The 26,292-nt window shown below is 34.8% G+C and overlaps 2 protein-coding genes and 1 pseudogene across 6 annotated transcripts; 2 read left to right on the top strand and 1 right to left on the bottom strand.

The window, feature by feature from the left end:
* Positions 1-1,747: 1,747 nt before the first annotated feature.
* LOC131943051 (uncharacterized) lies at positions 1,748-2,599 on the top strand (annotated as a pseudogene).
* Positions 2,600-3,671: 1,072 nt separating this feature from the next.
* LOC131943460 (dehydrogenase/reductase SDR family member 7-like) lies at positions 3,672-11,563 on the bottom strand. Its single transcript, XM_059303611.1, has 9 exons — positions 11,378-11,563; positions 9,794-9,946; positions 8,225-8,380; positions 7,415-7,518; positions 7,000-7,192; positions 6,479-6,525; positions 6,051-6,170; positions 5,289-5,455; positions 3,672-4,556 (listed from the first exon to the last, which is right to left on the bottom strand). Exons 2-9 carry the CDS (start codon positions 9,921-9,923, stop codon positions 4,502-4,504), a joined length of 972 nt encoding a protein of 323 aa, XP_059159594.1. The 5' UTR covers positions 9,924-9,946; positions 11,378-11,563; the 3' UTR covers positions 3,672-4,501.
* LOC131943433 (reticulon-3-B) lies at positions 11,078-26,240 on the top strand. 5 transcript variants are annotated; one of them, XM_059303565.1, is made up of 11 exons: positions 11,078-11,229; positions 14,260-14,966; positions 16,965-17,075; positions 18,137-18,166; positions 18,452-18,496; positions 22,630-22,837; positions 23,020-23,158; positions 23,268-23,337; positions 23,500-23,546; positions 23,782-23,840; positions 23,949-26,240. In XM_059303565.1, exons 2-11 carry the CDS (start codon positions 14,381-14,383, stop codon positions 23,995-23,997), a joined length of 1,344 nt encoding a protein of 447 aa, XP_059159548.1. In that variant the 5' UTR covers positions 11,078-11,229; positions 14,260-14,380; the 3' UTR covers positions 23,998-26,240. The 5 variants fall into 5 exon arrangements, with proteins under 5 accessions (XP_059159548.1, XP_059159557.1, XP_059159583.1 ...); XM_059303600.1 differs by having other exon boundaries at positions 11,079-11,229; positions 14,260-14,546; XM_059303574.1 differs by lacking the exon at positions 18,452-18,496.
* Positions 26,241-26,292: the final 52 nt, after the last annotated feature.

Genomic DNA, 26,292 nt, shown 5'->3' with positions numbered 1-26,292 from the left:
TAAAATTTTCCATATGGTGGACAGCTCACATTTGCCAAAACCCGGTCAAGATTGGTATGACCTGTGTGCACTTTTTGATCTTCTGGTTGAGCATGCCAATCAGACATCAAGGCAGTAATACCAGCCACACAAGGAAATGTGCATTGATGTAAGTCTAATAGGGACCAAGAGCAAGACACAACTGATACTGTATCTCCCAAACAATGGGGAATAAAACTGTATATGATGTGTGACTCAGTCTCGGCGGTTCCATGACAAATGATCTCAGGACAAATGATCTCAGACAAAATATCTCAGACAAAATATCTCACGGACAAATGATCTCAGGACAAATGATCTCAGGACAAATGATCTCAAGGACAAATGATCTCACGGACAAAAGATACCAGGACAAAATATATCAGGACAAATGATATCATGGACAAATGATCTCAGACAAAATATCTCAGACAAAATATCTTACAGCGAAATTTTAATAGTATTTACGATGATTTTAGTTGAAATTTTTTATTGACTGTTAATATGGTTTTGTTTACTTTCTTTACGTATAATAATTGTGAATTAGTGAAACCTAACAAACCATCAAAAGGTGTACTAAGCAATTGTAGTAGCATTTGACTTGAAAAAGTAAAAATTAAAACAAACTTACTCTTTTAGCCTGAAAGGTATAATAAATGATAATGTATAAAACAAATAAAGTAACGGTAGCTATACAACATTAATGTTCATATCACGCGAAATATTTTTTAAAAATTGTCAATGAGTCTGAAGGTTCGTAACGTTAAACTATTGTTTTTATTACATCATCAACACAAACATAACGTGTCAGTTTCTTTTCTGGTAGGTACATCGTTATGATCACACGTCTCCACGACTATGTGGTCATCTATTGTGTGAACTCTTGCTCGACATGTCCTAATTTCACATTTCCAAATCTCTTTGCCTGCTTATGGCAAACATAAATTCACCAGAAACAAATGTCCTAATACCTTTCTGCGAGGTAACGAAAGAGACCATAGCAAAGCAATCACAATTAATACTGCTTTGTTTGATGCACACTACGACATACTTAGCTCCGCGATGACCGCTGTCATTTAAATAAGCATTAGTTACCTGATCACTATGGTGTGACCGACGCATAACAACGGACGTTATATGCTAGTCGTATTGTCCATGGAGGGCGGATGTCTTTCTCTTAAGGAAAGCGGGCGGCCATTTTGATACGAAGGTGTGTCTTTGTTGTTATTCCATCCTCTTTTATCTAGTTTCGTCCACCTGACGTGGTAGGATTGTCTCACGTTTGTCAAGCACACATACGCTGTCTTTCGAAATTATTTATTTAATCTTGGTATACTATATTACTAATACTAACCTTAAAATGTTTAGTGCAATATGACAAATTTATACGGCAAACATTTCTTACAATTAATATATAGGCCTATAAACAATATTAAACATAGTAAACAGAACCATATGAAAGTCAATAAAAAAATTCAGATCAAGTGAAAGTATCCAATACACTATTAACATTTAGGTGTGAGATATTTTGTCTGAGATATTTTGTCTGAGATCAATTGTCCGTGGTATCATTTGTCTTGATATATTTTGTCCTGGTATCTTTTGTCCGTGAGATCATTTGTCGTTGAGATCATTTGTCCTGAGATCATTTGTCTTGAGATCATTTGTCCGTGAGATATTTTGTCTGAGATCATTTGTCCTGAGATCATTTGTCCTGTCACCGTCTCGGCATACCTGCTTGGATTTTTTATCTACAAAGGCAAAAGAGATAATGTTCTTATTGGCGAAAGTGAGATGGAAGAAGGGCTTGCCCACAAATTTGTAATGAGATTGCTGAGAATGGGCTCGTATCTGGGAAAAGGCTACCATCTCTTTGTGGATAATTTTTTTACGAGCATTCCACTTGTTAGTGAATTGGCAGAACAGACTCACATTACAGGCACTGTCCGACGTAACAGGAAAGAATTTCCAAAAGGCTTGGAGGCAAAATTACAGCCTGAAGAAACAGTCACAATTAGGCAAGGTGAAACACTGGTTACAGGAAAAAAACTCAGTGCTATTGCTATCAACCAAAAATCCAGCAGGCACTATGGACGTTCCGACTCGTAGGAGGCGCCTACCACAAAGTGGTGATGGGCAGGTGGGGCCTACCACAAGGTGGAGATGGGCAGGTCACTACCAAAAAACCACTGACTGTTCTTGATTACAACAAATATATGGGTGTAGTGGATCAAACAGATATAATGCTTTACTTCTACCTGGATGAGAGGAGAACCATCAAGTACTGGAAAAAAGTAACATTCAATATTTGTCTCGGATGCTTCTTAACGCGTACATTTTGTAAAACAGGCAGAGCTATGGACAGATACAAGTTTAACACCTTGGTTGTAGAAGTTCTTGCTAAGGGTCAACTAGATAAAGAATATGTAGAAGCTGCTACAGGTGCAGGAGTGTGCCCTGTGCCAAACAATGGAGAAAAGGACTGCTCAATTTGTAGTAATTGGAAAATACCCGGGGGAGGAAAAGAAGTAGAACCATGTGCCAGAGATGTTTGCAAGGTCTCCATGTTAGGTCATATTGAGGCCTCCTATAGATACTAATTCACACACTTTCTTTAGTTTAATTAATTTTGTTGTTATTCTTTATTCTTGTATGCATACATTATGCAAATAAGGATGCCTAATCTAAATAAAAGTTGAAATTTGAGTTTAATACACGAAGTTTGTTCTAGTTCTCTCAATTTCCTCTCAGAATACATAGTTTTATATATTTACAATTATTAGTTTGTTACATTTTTTGTTGTAATACAGGTTACAGGCTTGTAAAATAAGCTCTGTCTTTTTTGGCACTTTAACTATAAAAACGCTCCATCTCATGAGGGTTAAATGGGAAGAAAGTAACAAGAACTTTTTGAAAATGCAACAAAATCAAAGATTTTAAGTTTTTATTTAGATTGATTTTTTTTTTTTGCATTGTTTAACACACATGCCATTATACTTATACCATAATTACAATAGTAAGTATTTAAAAATTGTACATTTTTACACAATAAAAAAAAAACATCTATAAAAGAAACACTAGCGCTCTAAGTACACTTTTTTGACATTACAATATTTTAATAAAGCATTATTTCCTAGCTATAAGTATTGAAAACAAAGCCTGCAAGTGTATAATACAAGTATAGTATAAAATATTATGGTATTTAAACGATCATCAAAAAAAAAAATTATGTTTCAACAATAGGGGTTCCGCAGATTATCATTCTGACTAGTTGTGCAATTCTTTTAGTTTTTTTTATTCTCCTTGTCTGAATCTGTGTAGAATCTATTATGCTTTAAGAGCTCTATTTGTTGTAGAATTGAGGCATTTTTTAAATCTCTGAAACTTTTTAATATTTGTTAAGACATTGTTTTGAAAAATATATTACTTTCAATGTTGATTTTTTTACATAAATTTAAAAAACTTCTTTTAATATCTTTAAAACACAACCTGAAATTAAAAGAACATCTTCCTCTACACATCAGACATCAAACTAAGAATATCTTCATTTCAATAAATCTGATATTGAATACTAATTGAAAGAATATCTTTCAATAACATACAAGTATTATAACAATAAAGTAAATTTTTTTCACTCTTATCTTGTCAGATGTTCTGTATAATATAACTGTTTTTGGCAACACTTCTTACATTTTTTTTAATGTTTTTTTTTAAACAGTTATCTATCATAAATGACAAAAATTACAGATCTTAGTAATTTCCTTTTGCCTCACAGTAGACCGCCAAACACTTGAATATGATGAAAAAATTGATATGTCAAAGATGCTTGCTGAGGACTTAAGAAAGTTAGGTCAATGGGTAACAATATTTGCTTGTTGTGGGTGTAGGAGATCTATTAGCATAGATAGAGCTGCAAAATGTTTCCCTCTTTATAAAAGAGGAATGGAATGGGCTGCCCAATGTAGGATTACTAAAAGTCTCAGAAGACCAAATATGATGGTAAAGAGTTATGAAAAAGCCACCTGGGGTGTCCTAACAGACAACACCCTATGTTTGCGGGATGACTGATTGATGATATAAGCAGGAGTGAAAATTTAAAGGAACAGATTTCATTAGCAAAACATCTTTTAGCAAGTGCTTGTTTCCTTTTCAAAATGTTAGGGAAAAATTAACTGGATACATGGGTTTTTCAAACTGATTTTACTTTACATAAAGAATCAGTGCATAGGAATGGGGTGGTGTTATTTGGAGTAGGGCTTTGGGTAGAAATCTCATAATCTTTTATATGTGTATAAGACATAATCCTGTATTTTTTACATTAGAATTATGTAATTATAAGCCATTTATATATGAATAAAAAGGTAGGATTGAAAGCATTTTGCATGTGAACCTCCTTGACTGATTAAAATGTACAGAACATTCCTCATCTTGACTAGCTCAACTGCTTTCTGTTTACTTGATTCTATCTAGTCTGAGTACATGTTTAGTTACCCTCTCTCATCTTCATCAAGTAAGTTGTTCCAAATTTAAGCAGTAACCTGTTCAAAAAGAAAAGAAAAAAATTTGAAAATACTAAATGCTAAATTAAATGTACATAGTAAGTGTAATACACATAATAGAAATTTAAGTTATGCTTGAAATAAATTGCTTGCACCAAATAAAAATTTTCCCACCAAACAAGATAGAATTATTAAGAAACCAATGATTAATTTAATGATGTAATTAATGTGTATAGACCACCTTTATTAGTAAAGTAATCAATGTGTACAGCCCACTTTTAGTTGTAAAGTAATCAATGTGTACAGCCCACCTTTAATAGTAATGTAATCAATGTGTATAGACCATCTGTAACTAGGAATGTAATCAATGTGTACAGACCATCTGTAACTAGTAATGTAATCAATGTGTACAGATCATCTGTAAGTATTAATGTAATCAATGTGTATAGACCATCTGTAAGTATTAATGTAATCTGTGTACAGACCATCTGTAAGTATTAATGTAATCAATGTGTACAGACCATCTGCAAGTATTAATGTAATCAATGTGTACAGACCATCTGTAAGTATTAATGTAATCAATGTGTACAGATCATCTGTAAGTATTAATGTAATCAATGTGTATAGACCATCTGTAAGTATTAATGTAATCTGTGTACAGACCATCTGTAAGTATTAATGTAATCAATGTGTACCGACCATCTGTAAGTATTAATGTAATCAATGTGTACAGACCATCTGTAAGTATTAATGTAATCAATGTGTACTGACCATCGAGTGAAATCAGGAAAATACTGTTGAAAATACAACAAAACCAGCCAGGGATGCTGGCTGACCCAGGCTTCATACAGCTGATTCACAGTGGCTGACACAATGTACTGGGCACATTTATCAGTGGTCATTCTCTTTTCTGTTTTACTCATTTCTCTACCCAGCATCTGTGTCAGCAAAGAATAATATTTGCAAACTTCCTGTAGTGTACTCTCTTTTAGACCTTTTTTTCTTTATCATTTTGTTTAAAAAAAATAAATTTTAAATGAAGTAACAAACATATGATGAATCCTAACTGAAGTAACAAACATCTACATAAGAACATAATGAATCCTGACTGAAGTAACAAACATATGATAAATCCTGACTGAAGTAACAAACATCTACATAAGAACATGATGAATCCTGACTAAAGTAACAAACATCTACATAAGAACATGATGAATCCTGACTGAAGTAACAAACATCTACATAAGAACATGATGAATCCTGACTAAAGTAACAAACATCTACATAAGAACATGATGAATTCTGACTAAAGTAACAAACATCTACATAAGGACAAGATGAGTCCTGACTAAAGTAACAAACAAAAACCTGATAAATCCTGACTGAAGTAAATATCTACATAAGAACATGATGAATCCTGACTGAAGTAACAAACAAAAACATGATGAATCTTGACATAACTAACAAACGAAAACATGAGAGCCTGACAGAGCTAACAAACAAAAACATGAGAGCCTGACTATGAAAACCCACCTGGTGGTATTTACCAGTAGCTGCAAATTTAAAGAGATTAGAGAACACTGGACCAGGACAAACAACTGTAACATTGATGTTGTTTTCCTTCATCTCAGAGCGCAAACATTCATAGTATGCCTGTCAGTCAGAGAAATATACTAATATCTATGTTATATTTAATTTATAATTGTATTTATTTTACTTGCTGGTAATATGTATGGATTTATTATATTAAAAACATATGAAAGAATATTATGTATAGAAAATAAACATGCATTTAGGAGCATTTTAAACACCCCAAAGCAACAAATAAAGTTTCAGATAGATCAACAACAGCCCAACAAACTTGTTTTATTCCCTAGTGATAAATGACCTTTTTTTTTTTTACCAATCATTGGGAAATATGTTTGTTCATAACAAATACAATTACTTGTAAACCAACTCACCTGTATAGCAGCTTTACTTCCATTGTAGGATCTTGAATGTGGTATTGCTGTAGAAACAAGGGTTGATTTAAGTAGCACCCTTGTCCAGTTCAGATTTACTCTATATATTTGTAAATTCATGTCCCAACTCAACACTTTTTAAATTCTACAATCTTGATTCAACTCAACTTGTATTAGATTAAACAAAATTATGATTTATTGCAGTGTCATGATCAGTACCAACTGGCTTTAATTTAGCAAACTCTGTAAGATTGTTTCTTAAACCCGCCTACAACATGTACAATCACATAAAAACCTATCTACAATATGTTTGATAGTTTAACATAGCAAAGCCTACCTGTAATAGGTGTGAAAGTTGATGCAACAAAACCTACCTGGGATAGGTGTGATAGTTCATATAACAAAACCTACCTGGGATAGGTGTGATAGTTCATATAACAAAACCTACCTGGAATAGGTGTGATAGTTCATATAACAAAACCTACATAGAATAGGTGTGTAAGTTCAGATACTAAACCTACCTAGTTTTCCTGCTATGGAGCTGATGGCAACAATGTGACCTTTCTTCCTTTGAATCATGGAGGGCAGAACCAGCTGTGTTAGAGAGACTGGTCCAAAGACGTTGATCTCAAACAGTTCTCTGTCCACCATCAGCTCCACATCAATCCAGGGCGACCTCTGGGACTTCCCTGCATTGTTTACCAAAATATCTATCTGAAATGATTTCAACACCAGGTGATTACCATTCAATCTGAAGAAATTATTTCAACACCCCAGTGTTTACTAAAATGTTAATCTGAAATTATTTCAACACCCAATATTTACTATTCAATTGAAAAAAAAAATTATACCAACATCTATTTTAACCCATTAAATTCTTATAATAAAAAGTTTGATCTTTTCCAACCTTTAACAAACCAACTAGACAAGTCGCACCTGTTTGAAGTGACTCAAAACTTGGTTGACGGCATCCTGGTGAGCAGCACAGTCCATGCTATCCAAGACCAGAACTAGGATGTCGTTGTCTTGAAGGTTACACCCTTTGGTACACAATCAGGTCATTCATTGTTATAGTTTGCCAATGCCTTATTAAAGTTTAATTCTTTTTTAATTTCACAAGAAGCTGTACTAGTCACTAGCACCAGATTAACGAATACAGCCTTATACAAAAAGTGCAGCTTCAGCAGTGGTGCCAACTTAAAACTTAATTAGGGGTCATCCATAAATGACGTCACGCTTTTTTGGACGATTTTTACCTCCTCCCCTCCGTCACACGTCGTCACTAAAAGCTAGACCCACCCCCCTAAAATGACGTCACACCTCAGCCTACAACACCCCTGAAATTGCAGTTGAATTTTTTTTTTTTAAACATCGATATTTTACCAAAATCTTGTCTGAACTCTGTCAAAATAGAGTATTCTAATCAATTCCAATCACTATTACAATTTATTAAAACAGTTTTCTAAAACGCGAACTAACGTCTAAAATTAGTTTTCTAACATTGCTTTTTTATAAAGCAAAAGTGTGACGTGGCACCATCTCCCTCCCCCTCATCATACACCGTCACAAAATTACGGACCCCCCCCCCCTTACGAGTGTGACGTAATTTATGGACGACTCCTTAAAACAAATAGTGAAATAGACATTAGGTAGGGGGTGGGTTGCGACAAGGACGAAGTTTTCTTATTTATGTTATGTAAAAACTATGCATCGTCGATTTATTACGGGACCGTAATGTAACTGCACCTATTTTAAGACAGTTTCCCTTGACCCTATCGAGTTCATCTTTTCTGCGGGCTGACAGTACCAGACGACACCCTGCCCTGGCGAAATGGTAGGCCGTGTACTCTCCAATCCCGCTCGAGGCTCCGGTTATCCACACCACATCTCCCTGCAGGCTCTCTGCAAGGAACAAAAGCGTAGATAATCGAGGAGCTGGATGAATGTATGCGAGTTACCGGTCCTGTAAGACACACTGGTCGTGATCTTCTCAGCGTTACATGAATTAACACAACGTAATAATTATCAGAGTCATCCAGTTGCGTAATTTGTTCGGGTTAATTCCAGTACATTAGCCCAGGGTGTCACCCCTCTCCACTAACGACTACAATACTACATGTATGCCTACGTTTAATATAATGTTGGCAATTCGGTGTTACTCTCGTCTGGTAAGGTGTCACCCTGTGTCTAATGATGTATACAACTTTAAAAGCTATACGCTATTTAACTAACTGGAGGCGGCAGATTTTCTAAGTAAAATAAGTTAAATTTTAATTTGTTTTCAACCAGTGCGCCCCCCCCCCCCCCCAAAAAAAAATGACTATACTAAGTCCCAAGATATACCGCCATAGGCAGGAGACATCCCAATCACAACAAACCATGCATGCTGTAGAAAAACACTGACCACGCCCATGCTGTAGAAAAACTACACCCCGCCCATGATGTAGAAAAACACACCCCGCCCATGCTGTAGAAAAACACTGACCCCGCCCATGCTGTAGAAAAACACTGACCACGCCCATGCTGTAGAAAAACTACACCCCGCCCATGATGTAGAAAAACACTGACCACGCCCATGCTGTAGAAAAACACACCCCGCCAATGCTGTAGAAAAACACACCCCGCCCATGCTGTAGAAAAACACTGACCACGCCCATGCTGTAGAAAAACACTGACCACGCCCATGCTGTAGAAAAACTACACCCCGCCCATGATGTAGAAAAACACACCCCGCCCATGCTGTAGAAAAACACACCACGCCCATGCTGTAGAAAAACTACACCCCGCCCATGATGTAGAAAAACACACCCCGCCCATGCTGTAGAAAAACACACCACGCCCATGCTGTAGAAAAACTACACCCCGCCCATGATGTAGAAAAACACTGACCACGCCCATGCTGTAGAAAAACACACCCCGCCAATGCTGTAGAAAAACACACCCCGCCCATGCTGTAGAAAAACACTGACCACGCCCATGCTGTAGAAAAACACTGACCACGCCCATGCTGTAGAAAAACTACACCCCGCCCATGATGTAGAAAAACACACCCCGCCCATGCTGTAGAAAAACACACCACGCCCATGCTGTAGAAAAACTACACCCCGCCCATGATGTAGAAAAACACACCCCGCCCATGCTGTAGAAAAACACACCACGCCCATGCTGTAGAAAAACTACACCCCGCCCATGATGTAGAAAAACTACACCCCGCCCATGATGTAGAAAAACACACCCCGCCCATGCTGTAGAAAAACACTGACCCCGCCCATGCTGTAGAAAAACTGGCCACGCCCATCACAGATTCCCACTCACCTGGACGCTTCCCAAAGCGATCCTTGTAGAGCAGCACCAGATCGGCATCGGCGTAGTAAAAGATGTAGAGTAGGACCACAGCAAGGACCAGAACTACGGCTAGGCCGACGTCAAGAGTCAGAGCCCACATGTTGTCTCCCTTCAATGTGTGTTCTTACAAAAAAAACAATGCACTGTGTAGGCGATGTGTTACAACATTAGCGGGTAACAACACACAGCGATGAGCTGTTAATAATACTTCAAAACAACAAATTGTAAACATATTTATCTTTGCACTTTTACTGCACTATTATAAAATTGGGAATTGTCGTGGGTACCATTGCCGTCTCACCCCCCCCCCCCGAATAACCGCCCCTGAATTCGAGTGTCAAGCAAGACAACCAAAACATTGACTGCTTATTTTCATTAGACCTTGAACTACCAAGCTATTAGCTACATGCTACTCTGTGTGTATTGTTTAAAATGCCCAATGTGTTCTAAGTGGAGTTAGTTGACAATAGCGTAATCCACCTTTATTTTTGTTTTGTTCGACAGTAACTATAACTCGTCAGTTGTGAAGTTTGTTGACAACCGAGTTGTAGACCTTGCAGAGGCGTAGTGAGAGTGGGGGGGGGAGTTACATCAACTCAACGTTGCAATATATATACCTGAGGAAAACGGTTTGGTTGCGAATCGTAATAACCTATACGTTAATCCATGTATCGGGAGGGAGGTGATAAAAACCTGACTATTACAACTCACACAGCACGAGAACTGAACAAGGACGAACGGGATAGGGTACCAAGAAACAACAACATTCACCCCATTCATCCCCCTTCACTCGTTCACTACATCGATTTATATATATATTTCTTACGGGAGGAGGGGCGGGTGACACAATTGGGTGCCGCACCGGGTGACACCCGACCTCGCTACGCCACTGAGACATTTAGACCTATTTTTGTCCTACTGAAACGTTGGCGCCATCAAGAAAACAAAAAACAAGGTTTATTTTACTCATCATATATAGTTAAAGGTATTTTACTATTTAAAAATGCAATATAATATAACATATAGCCAATAATACTCTGAAACAACCACTTGTGTTTATAATATTTTTAATTGCTATGGGAGGTAATCAATAAGCGCCATCTGCAAATGTCCAATGGAAATAATAGCTTGTTTATAACTATTCACCTTAACCTTGGAGTTTTTTCCCCTCGCAGTTCTAAACTTCGCATTATTTTCAGAAGTGCATTTTTTAAAACTCCGCCGTTGCGCAGTGTGATGTAGATTCTATATACCTAGTTTACAACTTCGCAGTCACACAACTTGATTTATTTATAAATCTTTCCGCTCAGAAAATGTAGAGTAAAAGCGGTTACTGAAACACTACACGTTTTAGCTAAAGGAACAGCTTGCTCACAAATAGATCCATTTGCGTTGAATTATTCAAGGTAAAACAATTATTTTATGCTAACAGATAATCTAGATCTATATCACGCTTTAAAAAAATATCTTTAAAGAAAAGTGTTTTAATCTTTATTTTTTGCATTTCCAATATTTTAATTTTGTATGAAATATTGTAATTTTAAAATCACGTACCTTGTATGAAATAGTTTTCAAAGATTTGAAAGTTAGTTGGACTTGAGACCTGGTCTTTATTTAAGTGTAGCAGAAAGTTGTTTCTTTTCCCTTAAGTTCTGAGAGGTCGGAAAATATTTATAGTTTTTTTTTTTCGGTTTAATTTGTTATCTATGTTTACCCCAGTAGGGGATTCCGCGCGGTAGCCTCGCTGTCATCTGACCGCGTGGACCATTGTTTATATGTACTAAAATAGGTCATGGTCCCCCAAATGCAGGTCACTGCCATTCGCTCAAGACATTTTTTTCTGTGCAGCCGTTGTGTGCGTGGATTACGAAATTGTATATAATAAATAATGTACAAATTTGACATGGATGAGTTAAGTAGAGCAAACGTTGTTTTCACGATTAACTGGACTTCAGTTGTTCCAAAATCTTAAAGAAGTTTTTTATTAAAAAATTAATTCGGTGAAAAAAAATGTTCGTCCTAATTTCCGAAACCGTAATTCATTATTCAGCTAGATGGCCCATAGGTGGTTTTCACTAGTTTGTTGATTTTTCAATTCTTGAAAAAAAAATAACACCAGTTCCCCAAAGTTTATTTCAGACATTTCGTTCTCCAGGGAACGCATTTAAATTTCCGAGGGACACGGAAACTGGTTAAAGTCTATATTTTCTATGTACATTTTTTTTCTTCAGGGGAGGGGGGGGGGGGAGAGAGTTGGTTTGCTTCGATTGGATGGGGTGGGGGGGGGGGGGAGCCACAGCTCTTCAAATCCGAAGAGATGCCAGAATGACACTGGCATTTTGCCTGTCCATTATAAACCATTTGTCTGTCTTCTGTACATTGATGGATAATTTTTTTTTTAAGTTGTATTGAAAAATTTTGTCTGTCTTATATTGTATCACGTTGTGGATGCACTGATTTCTGCTCTTTGGCAGGTTGTGATTTTCTGATTACACTTTTGTCTGCATTATATTTTGTCATATTACCATAATTACACTGTTCTCTGCCTTGTCATGTAGTAATTACATGACATGTCGTTTGTAACATTGTGATTACTTTGTCTGCCTTGTCACGTTGTGGTTACACCATTTTCTGCCTTTGTTTATTTTGTGCTGACACTTGTCTCTCTTGTTCTATGATCAAAACATTTATGAATGAAAGCCTCTCCCTATCCCAATTTTTTGCATTATAATTCGCTGCTTCTGCACATCTCTTGTAATTTTCTCTTATCATATAAAGCAGCTTGATGTTTCTCAGTGAAAAAAGGTGATCACAGCAGTCTAACTTACACGGACTCCGTGTAACACAATGTCTTCACCGTGTACACACTGTGTTACACCGTGTCACGTCGATATACACAACATAACGGGCCGCGCAATGGTAACATTACAGTTTTTGCATCGAACTTCTAAGTATTGGTTTTAATTATATGGCCTAAATACACAATGTCGGCATGTCGAAAGTCCTTTGATGGGGACCATTACATTGGGCCGTTTTGTCGGGGACCATTAGATTGGGTCGTTTTGTCGGGGAACATTACATTGGGACGTTTTGTCGGGGACCATTACATTGGGCCTTTTTGTCGGGGACCATTAGATTGGGTCGTTTTGTCGGGGACCATTACATTGGGCCGTTTTATCAGGGACCATTACATTGGGCCGTTTTGTCGGGGACCATTACATTGGGTCGTTTTGTCGGGGACCATTACATTGGGCCGTTTTGTCGGGGACCATTACATTGGGCCATTTTGTCGGGGACCATTACATTGGGCCGTTTTGTCGGGGACCATTACATTGGGCCGTTTTGTCGGGGACCATTACATTGGGCCGTTTTGTCGGGGACCATTACATTGGGCCGTTTTGTCGGGGACCATTACATTGGGTCGTTTTGTCGGGGACCATTACATTGGGCCGTTTTGTCGGGGACCATTACATTGGGCCGTTTTGTCGGGGACCATTACATTGGGCCGTTTTGTCGTGGACCATTACTTTGGACTGTTTTATCGGGGACCATTAGGTATCGAATATCCTGAGGGGGGGGGGTATGTATTGGTTGATATATATTTTTTATGCGAGCCCCAAATAGTTGTTAAATGGCAAAGCAATGCACGTTTTCCCAGCGATATTTGCAATTTTCCTTTTTCAGATACTTAAAATACTTGTCTCTTAGAAACAGGTTTGAATAGGCTCTACAATTATGTCCGTACCCCTTGTAAAGTAAGCCTATTGTCTAAATCTATAAGCCTATTAAGGTTTTAAAATGCGTGTTTTGACGAGCCATTATATCCACACACAAAAATGAACGTCTAAGCTTAGCTTTGTAAAAACGTGACCGTTGTACTTTTTCCTGGCAAGGCAGAGGTCTTCTGTTAGTCCTCCATACATGTAAAGCCAGTTTGTTCAATTAAAATTTAGCGTAACCAGTGTTTCTTCCATACTTTTTTCTCCGGGGGGGGGCGCTCAACATTTTCCGGGGGGGGGGGGGGCGGGGGGCGGACACTAATAAAAAGTATATGTTTACTATATAAATTCCATTTTGTTCGAAGAGATGCCTGGAAGAAACTCTGAGCGTAACTAAAGACGCGACGACAGCACTGTGTTTGTAAATAACTATTAGTTATTACTATTGAATAATGACATGTTCTAGACATGTTTTTTTTTTTTTTTTTTTTTTTTTAATAAGTTGTTTTTTTTAAAAGGAAAATTGACGATTTTAACCGACAATTTATTTATGTTTAGTTTATAATGCTCCCTAGTTGGTTTTAGTTTTCTTAGACTACTGCTAGATTTATGCAACGACCCTTAACTTAAATATTCTTTGAAAAATTAATGGATGTTAAATATTGCAATCGTCTCCCTTGACTGATAAATTAACATCTTGTTTGCGCATGCTCACAGGTACGTCAACAACAAGAACGGCCATGATAATTTGAGCAGAGACTGCATGAAGTAAACAGCTGTCCATAATATTGTTCTGTGTAGGATCTTGTGACTTATTCTAGCTTTCGTGCATTAAATAATGGCTGACACAAATTCTCATGAACTTTACGATAGTCATCCTGAAAGTTCTGGTTATGCTAATGATGACTTCGAAAAGTTAGACCCGCCTGGCAGCGGTTTCGACAATGACGGTGGGATGATGGGTGACGAAGATGCCGACGATCTTAGTGGAGTAGGTTCATCAGGTGCGTACGACTATGACTATGACCGCAATCAAGATGCGGAAATCTCTACTACCACAGATTATCCTGGTGAAGAAGATGCAGAAGAAGATCGTTATGCAGTTGGTGCTTCAGAAGCTGAAGCAAATACAAACGCACAAAATTCCTCAGAACCTCTCATTAATTTTGGGGATGATTATAGTAATAATGTTGAAGATGAAGAAGATATTGATATGGTATACCAAGCACAGCCGTCTGCTCCAGTGCCAGATAGTAATGAACCACTAATTGATTTCAGTCACACAGAAGATCCAGTTGTTCACCCTTCATCTTATAGCCAAATTTCTGAACCCATTCCCACTTCTACTGCTAACAAAGTTAAAGAAAGTAGTCCAGTTGTTAAAACTACTGAACAAAGTTCAGCTGGAACAAGTAGTTCTAAAGGTAAAGAATGAGTTTGAGACTGCACATTTTCAAAGCATTTCAAGAATTCAGTGAACCTGTTGTTTTTCTGAGTCTGCATATTGTTAGGATTAACCACTCAATCTTCTAATTTGCAAATTTAACTTCCATTCTTTCCCTAACTCGCTACATCTTAATAAAATTTCACACTCCCTTAATTGATAAAAATGCATGTTTTTCAATATTTATCTTAGTCATACTCATAGGGCCTGCTTTATCATTAGGCTTACTAAATTCATAAAAATTATTAGTCCTTATAATTTGTGAAGGTTGGTCTATTAATACTATTATTCTGTTTTATGGCACGCCTTTTTAAATGGTAGCTTCAAAAGAATACAGTAGTCCAACCAAGCATACTGCAAATGCATTAATTGCACACGATTAAGTTGTATTTTTCTTGGAAAAGTAGTTGTGAAGTTTCTGCAGTGACAATAATACTCATAGATTTCTATATCACGTTATTATCTATCAACAATTGTTCATTTCTGGCTGATTGATTATATGATGCACATTTTTATGATAAAACATCATTATGAATTTAGCTGCCCAAAGTTTTATTAATTGAACTAGGAATTTTATACTTCAGCACTTACTCAAGAATTGTATTTTTAAAAATAATAAAATTGCCTGAGGCTTTGTCTGTCATGTAGTGCTGCTCCTGTTTAAAAGCTTAATCTACTTGCATGGCTTCCACACTTGTAGAGCTGCATTAAATTCAGTATTTTAGACTAAATAGGTTGAAATGATTCCTTTATCAATAGCATTTTGTTATTGGATGAGATTGAGACATGATTTATTTTCTTTAAAAAAAGTAGGCCTACTCATGGTTACACAAAATTCGCTTAAGTACACATGAAATTTATAAAAGTTAGTTATAAAAAAATTTCACCCTCTACTGTGTACAATTGGGGAACTATAATGGTAATTTTAATAAAAACTAAAAGAACTTTTTTTTTAATGTAAAATTAAAATGTATATTGCAAAAATGTATTGCTATTTATTGTTCTGAGGTCTGTCTCTTTTTTTTTTTTTGGCACAATATTTTTTTAATAATAAGGATTTTATTCAGGTTGTTGTTTTTGAGATATATTCTTTCCGTTTGTATATGCTTTACTTTTTGTTATCTTTAATTAAGAAACTCATGTCCAGTATTATACACAAATATTGCATAATTAGCAAATTTTACAACCTAGGGGGATTTTTTAAATATTAATTAAATATGTAATAAAAAGGGATAGGAGTTGCATTTCTGTTTTTAGGTCAAATTATTGTTTGCTTGTTAAGTTATGAAGTTTCAGTTGCTATTTGACAATATTTTTACTGTATTTTTTAAAATGTTTTTTAAACTCCTTTTTTTGTGCTAAGAACTATGTATTCAGTTTGCAAATCACATCCAATATAGGCTATCAATTAGGCAGATTTTAAATAAAACAGTATTAAAATATATGATGTACCAATTCATTACATTAAAATCCTAAATTAAAACGAATTTTATAGATTTTCACTAGACCCAATAGGAATTGGTTTATTGTATAAACTAGTATACGCAGTATAAAAATCTGTCTTGGTGCTAAGTTGCAGTCTCACATGCTCACTTATACTTGTCATTAAATTACATGGCACTGAAGCAGAGGCAGGTTGGTATGATGGTGGTCTTTTGTGTACTTTTAATGAGCAATGCAATTAAGAAAATTGTAATGCTCATAACAATACAATGCTTTTATTATAAAAATATTTTTCTGCTATATTAAGATAAATTAGTTTTTTTTTTATTTGAAGGGAGTAAGTATTAAGTTAAAATAATTGTACTTATGGTATATAAGTATGTTTTTTGGGTGTTTTTATGGACAATTTAACTTGGTGGTGGTTAGTATAGTATTTACTTTAAGCAGAGAGAATAAAAAATAAACATTTAGTTATTTGCTTTAATTAGGAATAACTTGTATTTCGATTGTTGAAGCTAGTATTTTTAATTTTTAGAAAAAGATAAAATGACAAAAATTCTCCCACCTCCTGAAGTTCATGAGAAACAAACCCCATCAAAGGATCTTCTTGAGCAGACAGTTATTTATAAATATCTTGTGGTCGTGGGTAAAACTCAGATTAATAACCAAATTTTGCTTTTTTTCTTTTAAAAAGGAAATCCACTTCCCTAGTGATGCTAAATTAAAATATGCTAGATACAATGTTCTGTAAAACATAAGTCATGTATTAAAAAGTTTTTTATTAATGTTTATTCCCATCTACTGCTGGCTTTGCAATGCTTTTTAAACTCTACGGTCTGATCTTAACAACTGTATTTGTTGCTTGACTGATCAAAGTTTATTTTTGGCTGGTGTCACTATACCACCGTTAGTCACAGCCTTGAACTTAAATCTAATAGACTCAATTAAAATACTATTTTGCCCTCAAATGATCATGGAAAAATGATTTGGTACCAGTTCATATTTATGTATAACTCATTAAACAGTATGGTTAAAGTCATAATCCAAGGATAATTTCATTTATTTAAATTGTATGTGCAAGCTACTCTACAAATTATTTAATCTGCTTATTGTCAGGCTCCTCAGTATATATTAAGAGCAGTTTTGGCTTTTTTCCTGTTTTCTTTACCTACCTTTTGCAATTGTTTACCTAGGTGATAATTTTGTTTGATTTCCCCATATACATGTTTCACTAAATTTTCCACTCCAGAGATCAACTAATATTCTTAACAAACTCTAGACCCAGCATTTAAATGCTGTTTGTTTTTTAAAATAAAGCCATATCAATACTTTATACATCTTATTACATTAGTATTATCTAAAAAATTAAAATTACATCAATTCAGCAAATTTAAGATTAAATTGTCTATAAGTATTTAATAATAGTCATAAATAGTTATAATTGGGTATAAGGAATTTCTAATTTAAAAAATTAACAATTAACTTTTCTGAATTCTTGGTTTGTTTTTTGTTGTTTTTTTTTCCCCTTTTTTCACTTATATGTTATTAGCTTAATTTTATCAGTAGTAGTTAAAACTATTCAACTAATATTAAAATTGTATTAGTATTTAACAATTACCTCAAGTTTGGTCATATTGAATATTAATATACTTTAATTCAATGTTTTTTAATCATCATTTTCCCACTTTTTCTACTACAATATATCAGGCACATGGCTGAAAGGAGTGGATCCAAGGGGTAAGTTTATTTTATAAATATATTTTCTGTACTTGATTTTTCCTTATCAGTAGTGAAAAACTATTTTAAGTTAATTTTTTTCTCTTAGTAGAATATTACATTTTATTTGTTAAATATTTATGGTAAAAAATCTCTTGATAGCTTCTTTATTATGCTTAGTTTTAAAAAGTTATGCATGTGAATTTATTAATGTTGTCTTTTTTAAGTACATCAGTTGCCAGTTGTTTTATTTATATACTGAGAAGTGTTTGATTATGTCTTTGATGTATGTGTGTGTGTGAACAGGCTCGAAAGATGAAGCTACAGAAGGGTCAGATTTTCAGTCATGTTGTAAGTGATAGTCTAAGTTGTTTTCCTCTTGCCTGGGTCTTTGGAGAATAGGCTGTGTTTCTTCAGGACTAGTTTCTACTTTGGTACTCTTGCATGTGACTTGCTTATGTAACTTGCACATAGGTTTAAATTTTGTGTCAGCAGCAGCTGTTTTGTGTTCTAATTTGAAACCGCTTTTTTTTTTGTACCAGTACATATTGATGAAGCTTGTTGTTAGCCGAGACACCTGTTGCTAGTTAGCCTGTATTGACTTTTTAAAGTGTTTTGTATGCCCTGTATCTTGCCAAAAAAATTGCCCTTTTATTTTTAGTTTGTCCAAAAATGAATGGCATTTGACATACCCTCACATCATTTGACACTTGACTTGAAACCTCACCCTATAGCCACATGTTACTGTTAGGTCATATAGACTCTAAGTAAAACAAGACATCATATCGATGTGAACTAGCTCATGTACGTCCGAGAGGTTGATGTGTCTAACTAGACCCCTTGTGGTCGTTTACTGGAGACGGGATATTTATTAAGTATACACTTGGAGAGAAAAAAATGGGAAAAATTTTTTTTGCAAGTCAGGGGAATAATGACTGTCTAAAGATCGTTTTCGTTTGAAATATCCTACCAGCAGACTGGGCGACTGAATATCTGCGACGTGGCCTGGAAGAAATGCAAATTTGCTGCGCATATTTCATTCGCATGGACTGCGAGCGATTAACTTTTTTTTATCTTAAGTTAGTCCGTATGTAACTAGCGCTTCAGGCGATCATAATTTAGAACCTGCTTTAAATATGAATAACCGAACACTTGGTGGTTTGGTTTCTTTACTGCTTTTGTGTTTTTCAGGCTTGATGATTTATTTTTTATTTTTGCATCCCGTTCCATTTTGTATACGTTATTTTGACTTGTTTCCTTTACTTATGTATTCTCCTCGCCAAACAGCTGGGCTCTAAAATGTAATAATCGGAGTTGAGCTACTTGCAAAATGCCGGCAGATGTATTGAAGCTACATTTTGTTACAATCGCTACCCTAACGCAATTCCTAGAGCATGTCCTAACCCCAACAATAAAATCAATATCGACAGATATTATAATGGTTATGACACTGCATTGTCCAGACGTTCTAAAAAAAATAAGAACTGTACTGTGCTAACTCCCAATAGCCTTACTTCTCACGTCAAAGTTCTGTCATATCATCGTCATATTAACCGCAAAGATTATATATCAGCAGCTATAGATTTGTGACTGTTGGTTAAACTAACATTGATAGTGCGCGGTGTTGAACAGATAACGTTGTTTATCAGGCCTGTCACAAACACGTGTATGCCGCGTGACATACATAGGACGGCACTTTTAGAAGGAATGAACCAGCCGCTACGACTCTATGCATATTTCATTGACGTAGTAGAGTAGCCGTGTAGTGTTAATTATGAATGCCCTTTCGATTACTCAAGACCTGTACACAGGCCAACCTATTAGAGTGTGCTGTTATTGTTGCCTGGGAGTTTGTCACGATGCCAACTTCGCCAGGCTCATTCCTGAAATGTCTGTATGATTACTACATAGAAGGGGGTTATAGGATGGGGAAGCGAGCTCGCAGCTACCTATAGATGCGCGGGGGAAAGAAATCAAATCTTGCCCTCTTCTTGTGTAGCACTGGGAGCTGGTGGTAGCTTATGCAAATCGTTGAACCGTCTAGTAGTTGGAACAAAGAGCTGCCCAGAAAACAATCGATGAACGCCGTACAAACGATCGGTTCTCTAGACGCGCCTAGCAGTCCACTCACTGAAGATGGCGGCAACCAATTACGCATTTGGCCTCGATGAAATCCGCTACTGGCTTTTTTTTAACATATCATTTTTGCAATCGAAGTTATTATTTTTTAATTATCAAATAAAAACTGTACAAATTATCTAGTACCCCAGATAGTTGCTTAGCGACGTTGTATACCATAGGGCCATCGGAATCAGTTAAACGCTCCCTGGTGGGAAGGGCAGGCGGTGGACAACAGACGAACCTTCATATATAGATCTGCATTTGTCCATATAATTCTCATGTATGATTTATGAGCCCAGTTCTCGATTACATCCTACACGCGCCAGATGTTCTTATAGATAGACCGGTACTGTTTGTTCAAACGTAATTAGGCTGTTCACTTAAAAATAGCTAGACTTTGAATAAACAACGTTCTCGTTATAATCACATTTTAAATTGGTAAATTGAGCGCGTGCCATAAGCTGATAAGTAAAATCCGAAAACACACATGGCTTATTTGAATGTTGTGTTAGGCTATCTCCCCTTGCTGTTCTACACACGTTAGTGATAGCAGACGACGTGTAGCGCACGATCGTCAAGCATGGCTGTTTGGTGTCGCGTGTCTCATACCAAGCCTGTATAAGCTATGCGATCTAACACTGCAGTGACAACTCCTAGTATTAGTCATGGACACAAGTGCTGTTACTTTGCATTACATTGAATGCGAACTTATTCATATTTACCCTTAGCTATATTAACTAAGCCCTCATACTATTTGCGATTGAAAAATATTGGGGGAAAAGTAGAAAATAAAATGTTTCATTTGTTAGAGATCAATGACAGCTTAAAAATAACACTGCTGCCGTGTTGACTAAAAGATTGATTATTGAAGCAGGGGCTGTCAAAGTAATCATGTTCGTGCATAGCGCTCTGCTTTTAAAAAAGAAACAGTATGTTCATATAGACTAGACAGTATACTGTACATCAAAATTGGTAATTTAAACGAGCCTAAGGGTTTGTGTGTGCTAACCTTGCAGCATCACTGTGTAGCATTAACTTATGAATAATACTAGTTGATCTTATGTAAATATTCATAAATGATCTCTAATATATACCTTCTACATTTTTTGGTTGTTTTCTTCAATAGTTATGCAGAGATCAAGGGGGAAATTTTTTTTAAAATTTATCTTTCTTTCTTTATGTAGACAACATTTGTGCTTTAGCTTAAGTCATCTATCTTATTGAGAGTATATTGCCTTCAAAGCAAAGATTTAGGCTGACTGTGTAACTCTAGTCAGCCATGTCTTTCCTATCAATTATTTTAAAATACTTGTTGTTTATCTTTGCCCAGTATTTTTGTATCAACACTAAGGGTTGTTGATTGCAATTTTTATGCTGTGTTTTCCCTTTTAAGAAATTCTCAATAAGACTCTTTAGAAGATCCACAAAGAAGTAGAAACATATTTTAGGAACTAATGCTAGAGATCTAGCTTATTCCCCTCTCCATCAAGGCTGAAATACAAGATACATAGCCTGTTTTATTTATTTCATAAAATCTAATTGGAGGTCATCCTTAAATGATGTCACACTTGTAGGGGGGGGGGGGGGTTAAATATCGATGTTTTAAAAAAAAATTCACCTGCAATTTGGGGGGGGTTGTAGGCTGAGGTGTGGCGTCATTTTAGGGGGGGGGGTCTGGCTTTTTATGACAACGTGGGGGGGGGGGGGTAAAAATCGTCCAAAAAAGCGTGACGTCATTTATGGATGATCCCCTTGTAGCAACATAATGACAACTTATACATAGAGTATTATACTCAGTAACTATCCCCCAGGTTTTGGCCACAGTTGTTTTGATAAAATATCTGTTTAAAATGTCATTTTGAAAGTGGTTTCAAGCACTTCAATCAAAATTCTTTTTAGCTTGTATAGGACTAAGTAAAAAAAAATTCTATTTCTGCTACTGTTAATGTAATAATTTTGTAAGTTCCTAAAACAATTTTTTTTTTTTTAAATCTTTTCCTGTTGTCCAATTTATCTTTTAAAACTTTCTACAAAAAACTAGTTGATGAATCAGTTTATTTTAAACAACTTTAATTATTTAAGAATATAGTATTACACATTTAAATGAATACCATAAGATGCACAAAATTAAATTTGCATGCTACACACATCTTCCCATTTTTCCAATACAATACAATAAGCTCCACTAAAATAAATTAGTGTCTTGTTAGTTGCATCTCACCAGTTATTTTTATACTTTTATATCCTTTTTTATATAGTTATTTCTATAAATCTTTGTATAAATCTATTTTTGTTAACAGATTATTTTATATTGTTATTTGTCTCTGAAAAACATTTACTAATATTATCAAATGTTTTTCCAGTGAAGGATCTGATCTACTGGAGAGATGTGAAGAAGACAGGGATTGTGTTCGGTACATTAATGATGGTCTTGATTTCCTTGGCAATCTTCACTGTAATTAGTGTTATTGCCTACCTGTCTTTGGCTATCCTGACTGTCACCTTCAGTTTTGTGGTCTACAAAAAAATCATGGGTGCTGTTCAAAAGTCTCAAGAAGGACATCCTTTCCAGTAAGATTTTGTGTTTTAAATTAAGTTTTTTTCTTCATGTTAATGATACAATTTATAAAACTTAACCCAAAATACTTACTTGAGAAAAGAATGATCTCATATATGAGATTTGACAAAGTTATTTAGAAAAGGTTAGCTATTTAATAAACATTAGCCATTCTCTTTGCTTTGTTAACCTTTAGACCTTTGTTGGACTTGGATATTCAACTGAATGAAAACAAACTGAAGAGCATCATTCACAGCACACTTAAAAATGTCAACTGCTTGACCCATGAACTACGTAGACTGTTTTTGATTGAAGATCTTGTAGACTCAATTAAGGTAATTTTTAAACATCTTTCTACTAAACACTTTTCTTTTTTGAAAATAGAAAATGATTATATTATTATTGCCATTGAATGACTGACATAATTGTATTTATTGCTTTTAGTTTGGGCTGCTTTTGTGGGCCTTGACTTACATTGGGTACTGGTTCAGTGGCATGTTCCTCATTATCATGGGTAAGCTCAACATCTTACATTGGGTGACACATATGCACCCAGTCTTAAAATATAAATATCTTTTGAAATTGACCATTACATTTTTAAAAATTATATTCAAATGTAACAGAAGTTAAAAGCGCTTATTAAATACTTAATTTATATAATTTTTATTACTTTCAGATGTAGTTCTACTTTTCACTTTGCCCAAAGTGTATGAAACATACCAAGTAAGGCTGTTGATTAAATTGATCACAATTTAGCAATAAACTATAATTATTAACATGTTAATACCTGTTGTTAAGTTTAATCAGTCTCAAGCTTCATGAAGAAATTGATACAGAGTTTGCATACATATAATATGCTGAATTTTAAAAATGAAGTAAAGTTCTTAGAATATAATTTATTATAAATGAAACTAGCTGCAGTTAGTATGAGTAAAAGAAAATATTAAATACTTTCCAGGTGCAAATTGACAACTACATTGGAATGGCAAAAGCCCAAGTCAACAATGTTGTGAACATGTAAGTCTTTATTTAACTTTGCAAACTTCTAATGTGTTAGACCTATGTTTGTTTACTTATTTCAGTATCAGTTTTGTTTATAAATTCCTTTTTTGTTACATCTTCCAGTATCCAAAGTAGATTGCCATTCTTAAAGAAGAAGGAAAAGGCCCAGTAGATCAGACATGGTTTGTGGGGACAACTAAATATAACAGTCCAGAAACAGAAGTGAACACAACACTTGATTTAGAGGCTTAGTATGTATTGATTTATACACCATAATACATTGCAGGAACAAGTTAGGAGGAACTCCATGCAGTTTAACAAGGATTGTTTTTTCCATTTTAAAAATTAAATATGACGATCTTTGAAAGTAGCCAACTTTTACACTTAGCTGATATTTTAAAATATATGATGCTGTGCAACAATTTGGCTAATGAAATCAGTCTCATTGAAAATATGCAGGAATAGTTCAAATGTGTAGCTTACGGCTATAATTGTGATTTCTTAAATTGCTGAACATTTTTCTCTTTGTATATGGCTTTATATAGTAAATGGTATGTGTGATGGGTGTTACATTCATATACTTAAAAAAATAACATGTTTTATTTGAAAGATACTTGTTTCTAGATTTTAGATCTACATTATAAAATACCTTTCTTTGTTACTTATTTTGAGGGAGTAGGGATGGAAAATTGTGTTTTTTTTTAATGAGATTCAGATCCTAATTAATCATTTTTTTAAACAGGGTTTTTTTTTCACTTTATTTTTGTTTGATTTTTAATATCCAGTACAGATCTCATGGAATTTAAAAAATAACTTATTTATTTAGTATGTGACACTTGCCAGTAATCAAAAGTACATGAGCATTGCACAAGATTTCTGTGGTGTGAGTGATAAGTGAAAAGAATTAATGAATGTGTGAAGCAAGTTCTTAAATGTATTCTGTTTTCATTAGTATAGAATTGTAATCAACAGAAAAAGACTAATGCTTTTACAATTTTTGCATAGATTTAGTAGATAATCTTAACCAAAGTTTACATGCTTTTTATTGTGTATTCTACACTTCAATATGTAAATAAATTTGTCATACAATGTACTGGAGCATGATAATTTGTTAAACAATACATTCAAATGCTCAACTAAAATGCCAACATTCATTTAGAATACATTTAAATACTAATATAATTTTTGTGTTAACATTAGCAACATGTGGCTAGGAAGTTTTGAATTCATTAAGAACTCAAACCACATTAGGATAGCTTCACTAATTTGTTTCCCCCTGTGATTAACACACCCACTTTCAGGAATGTTTTTGCAACCCCTAGTCCACGGTTTTCCCACTAATAACTTGTGATAAATGTTAGGTTATCAAATTTTGTTGGATCACTTGTGTTACTGCAAACTGGTAACAAAAATTGTAATAGGACTTATCATCAGAGCATGGTTTATTTTGTTGACACATAGTTTGCACATGCTTTTGTCAATATTCCACCGTTTCATTTATCTTTCAAATTTGATTTTTAATTGTCTTTTTATATACAAGAGTTTTAAAAGAAGTAAGTGTTACAGTGGCTAAAGAAATTACTTAAATAAATTAATTTCTTTTTAAAAAGCAGTTGTTTCAATCACTTCATAGGTCTCTTTATTTTGGACCTTTTTAGCATGTGAAGTATTTTTTAATTAAAGCAAACATTGTTTAGGCAAAATGTCACAACGTGGTGGGCTATGTAATCATACAAGTTAATATTTTGAATGTTCATATTGCTACAGTTGTAGATTGTTGTTTTTTTTTAAACCAGTGATGTTAAGGTGTCTTGGTATTGTTAGCTACACCTTCATAAAAAGGAAGCTTTGGTGTACCACTTCAATAATTTTGTTTATCATTCATTCCCAGCTGTCTTGAACTAACACAACAATGACATAGTCATTATTGTTGCTTAAAACCATTGATATTTCTCTTTCCTAGTCTCATGTGCCCATCTGTAATGTGTTTGTGCCTCATCACTTTCTATGCTTCAATTTTATTTTTGTCAAACTATTATGGACTAGATTGTGAGGTTTTTAAAATAGTATGCAACATTTTCAGGTTTTGTATGTATTTTCTAATTCTTCAACATAGAGAATAGTTTTTCAGGATGTTTTATTTTAAGTAACTCGCCATGCTGCTTTACAGTGCTATTTCATAATCGTAGTTGTTCAAATATTAGAAACTGCTTATTTATAAATATTTAAGATAAACCACAAAATATTTAATTGTACTGTTTGAGTATACAGCAATCAACAGTGAAAAACTTAGCTTTGAAGTCAGGCCAAATATGCTACAATGCTTTTAAAATTTTGTTTGTAAACTTTGTTTTGCCTTATTGGACTGTAAAGTTTCACATTTTGTATAAGATCAATAAATGTGATGTGTTTTAATCTCTTGTTATTTCTTTTGTACTGTGAAATAACATATCCAATAAAACATGAC

Source organism: Physella acuta, unplaced genomic scaffold (genome assembly GCF_028476545.2).
Source record: "Physella acuta isolate Inbredline_101_S28 unplaced genomic scaffold, ASM2847654v3 ptg000038l, whole genome shotgun sequence".
NCBI classification, from domain to species: domain Eukaryota; kingdom Metazoa; phylum Mollusca; class Gastropoda; family Physidae; genus Physella; species Physella acuta.
This window is presented reverse-complemented; position numbering and strand designations above follow the sequence as displayed.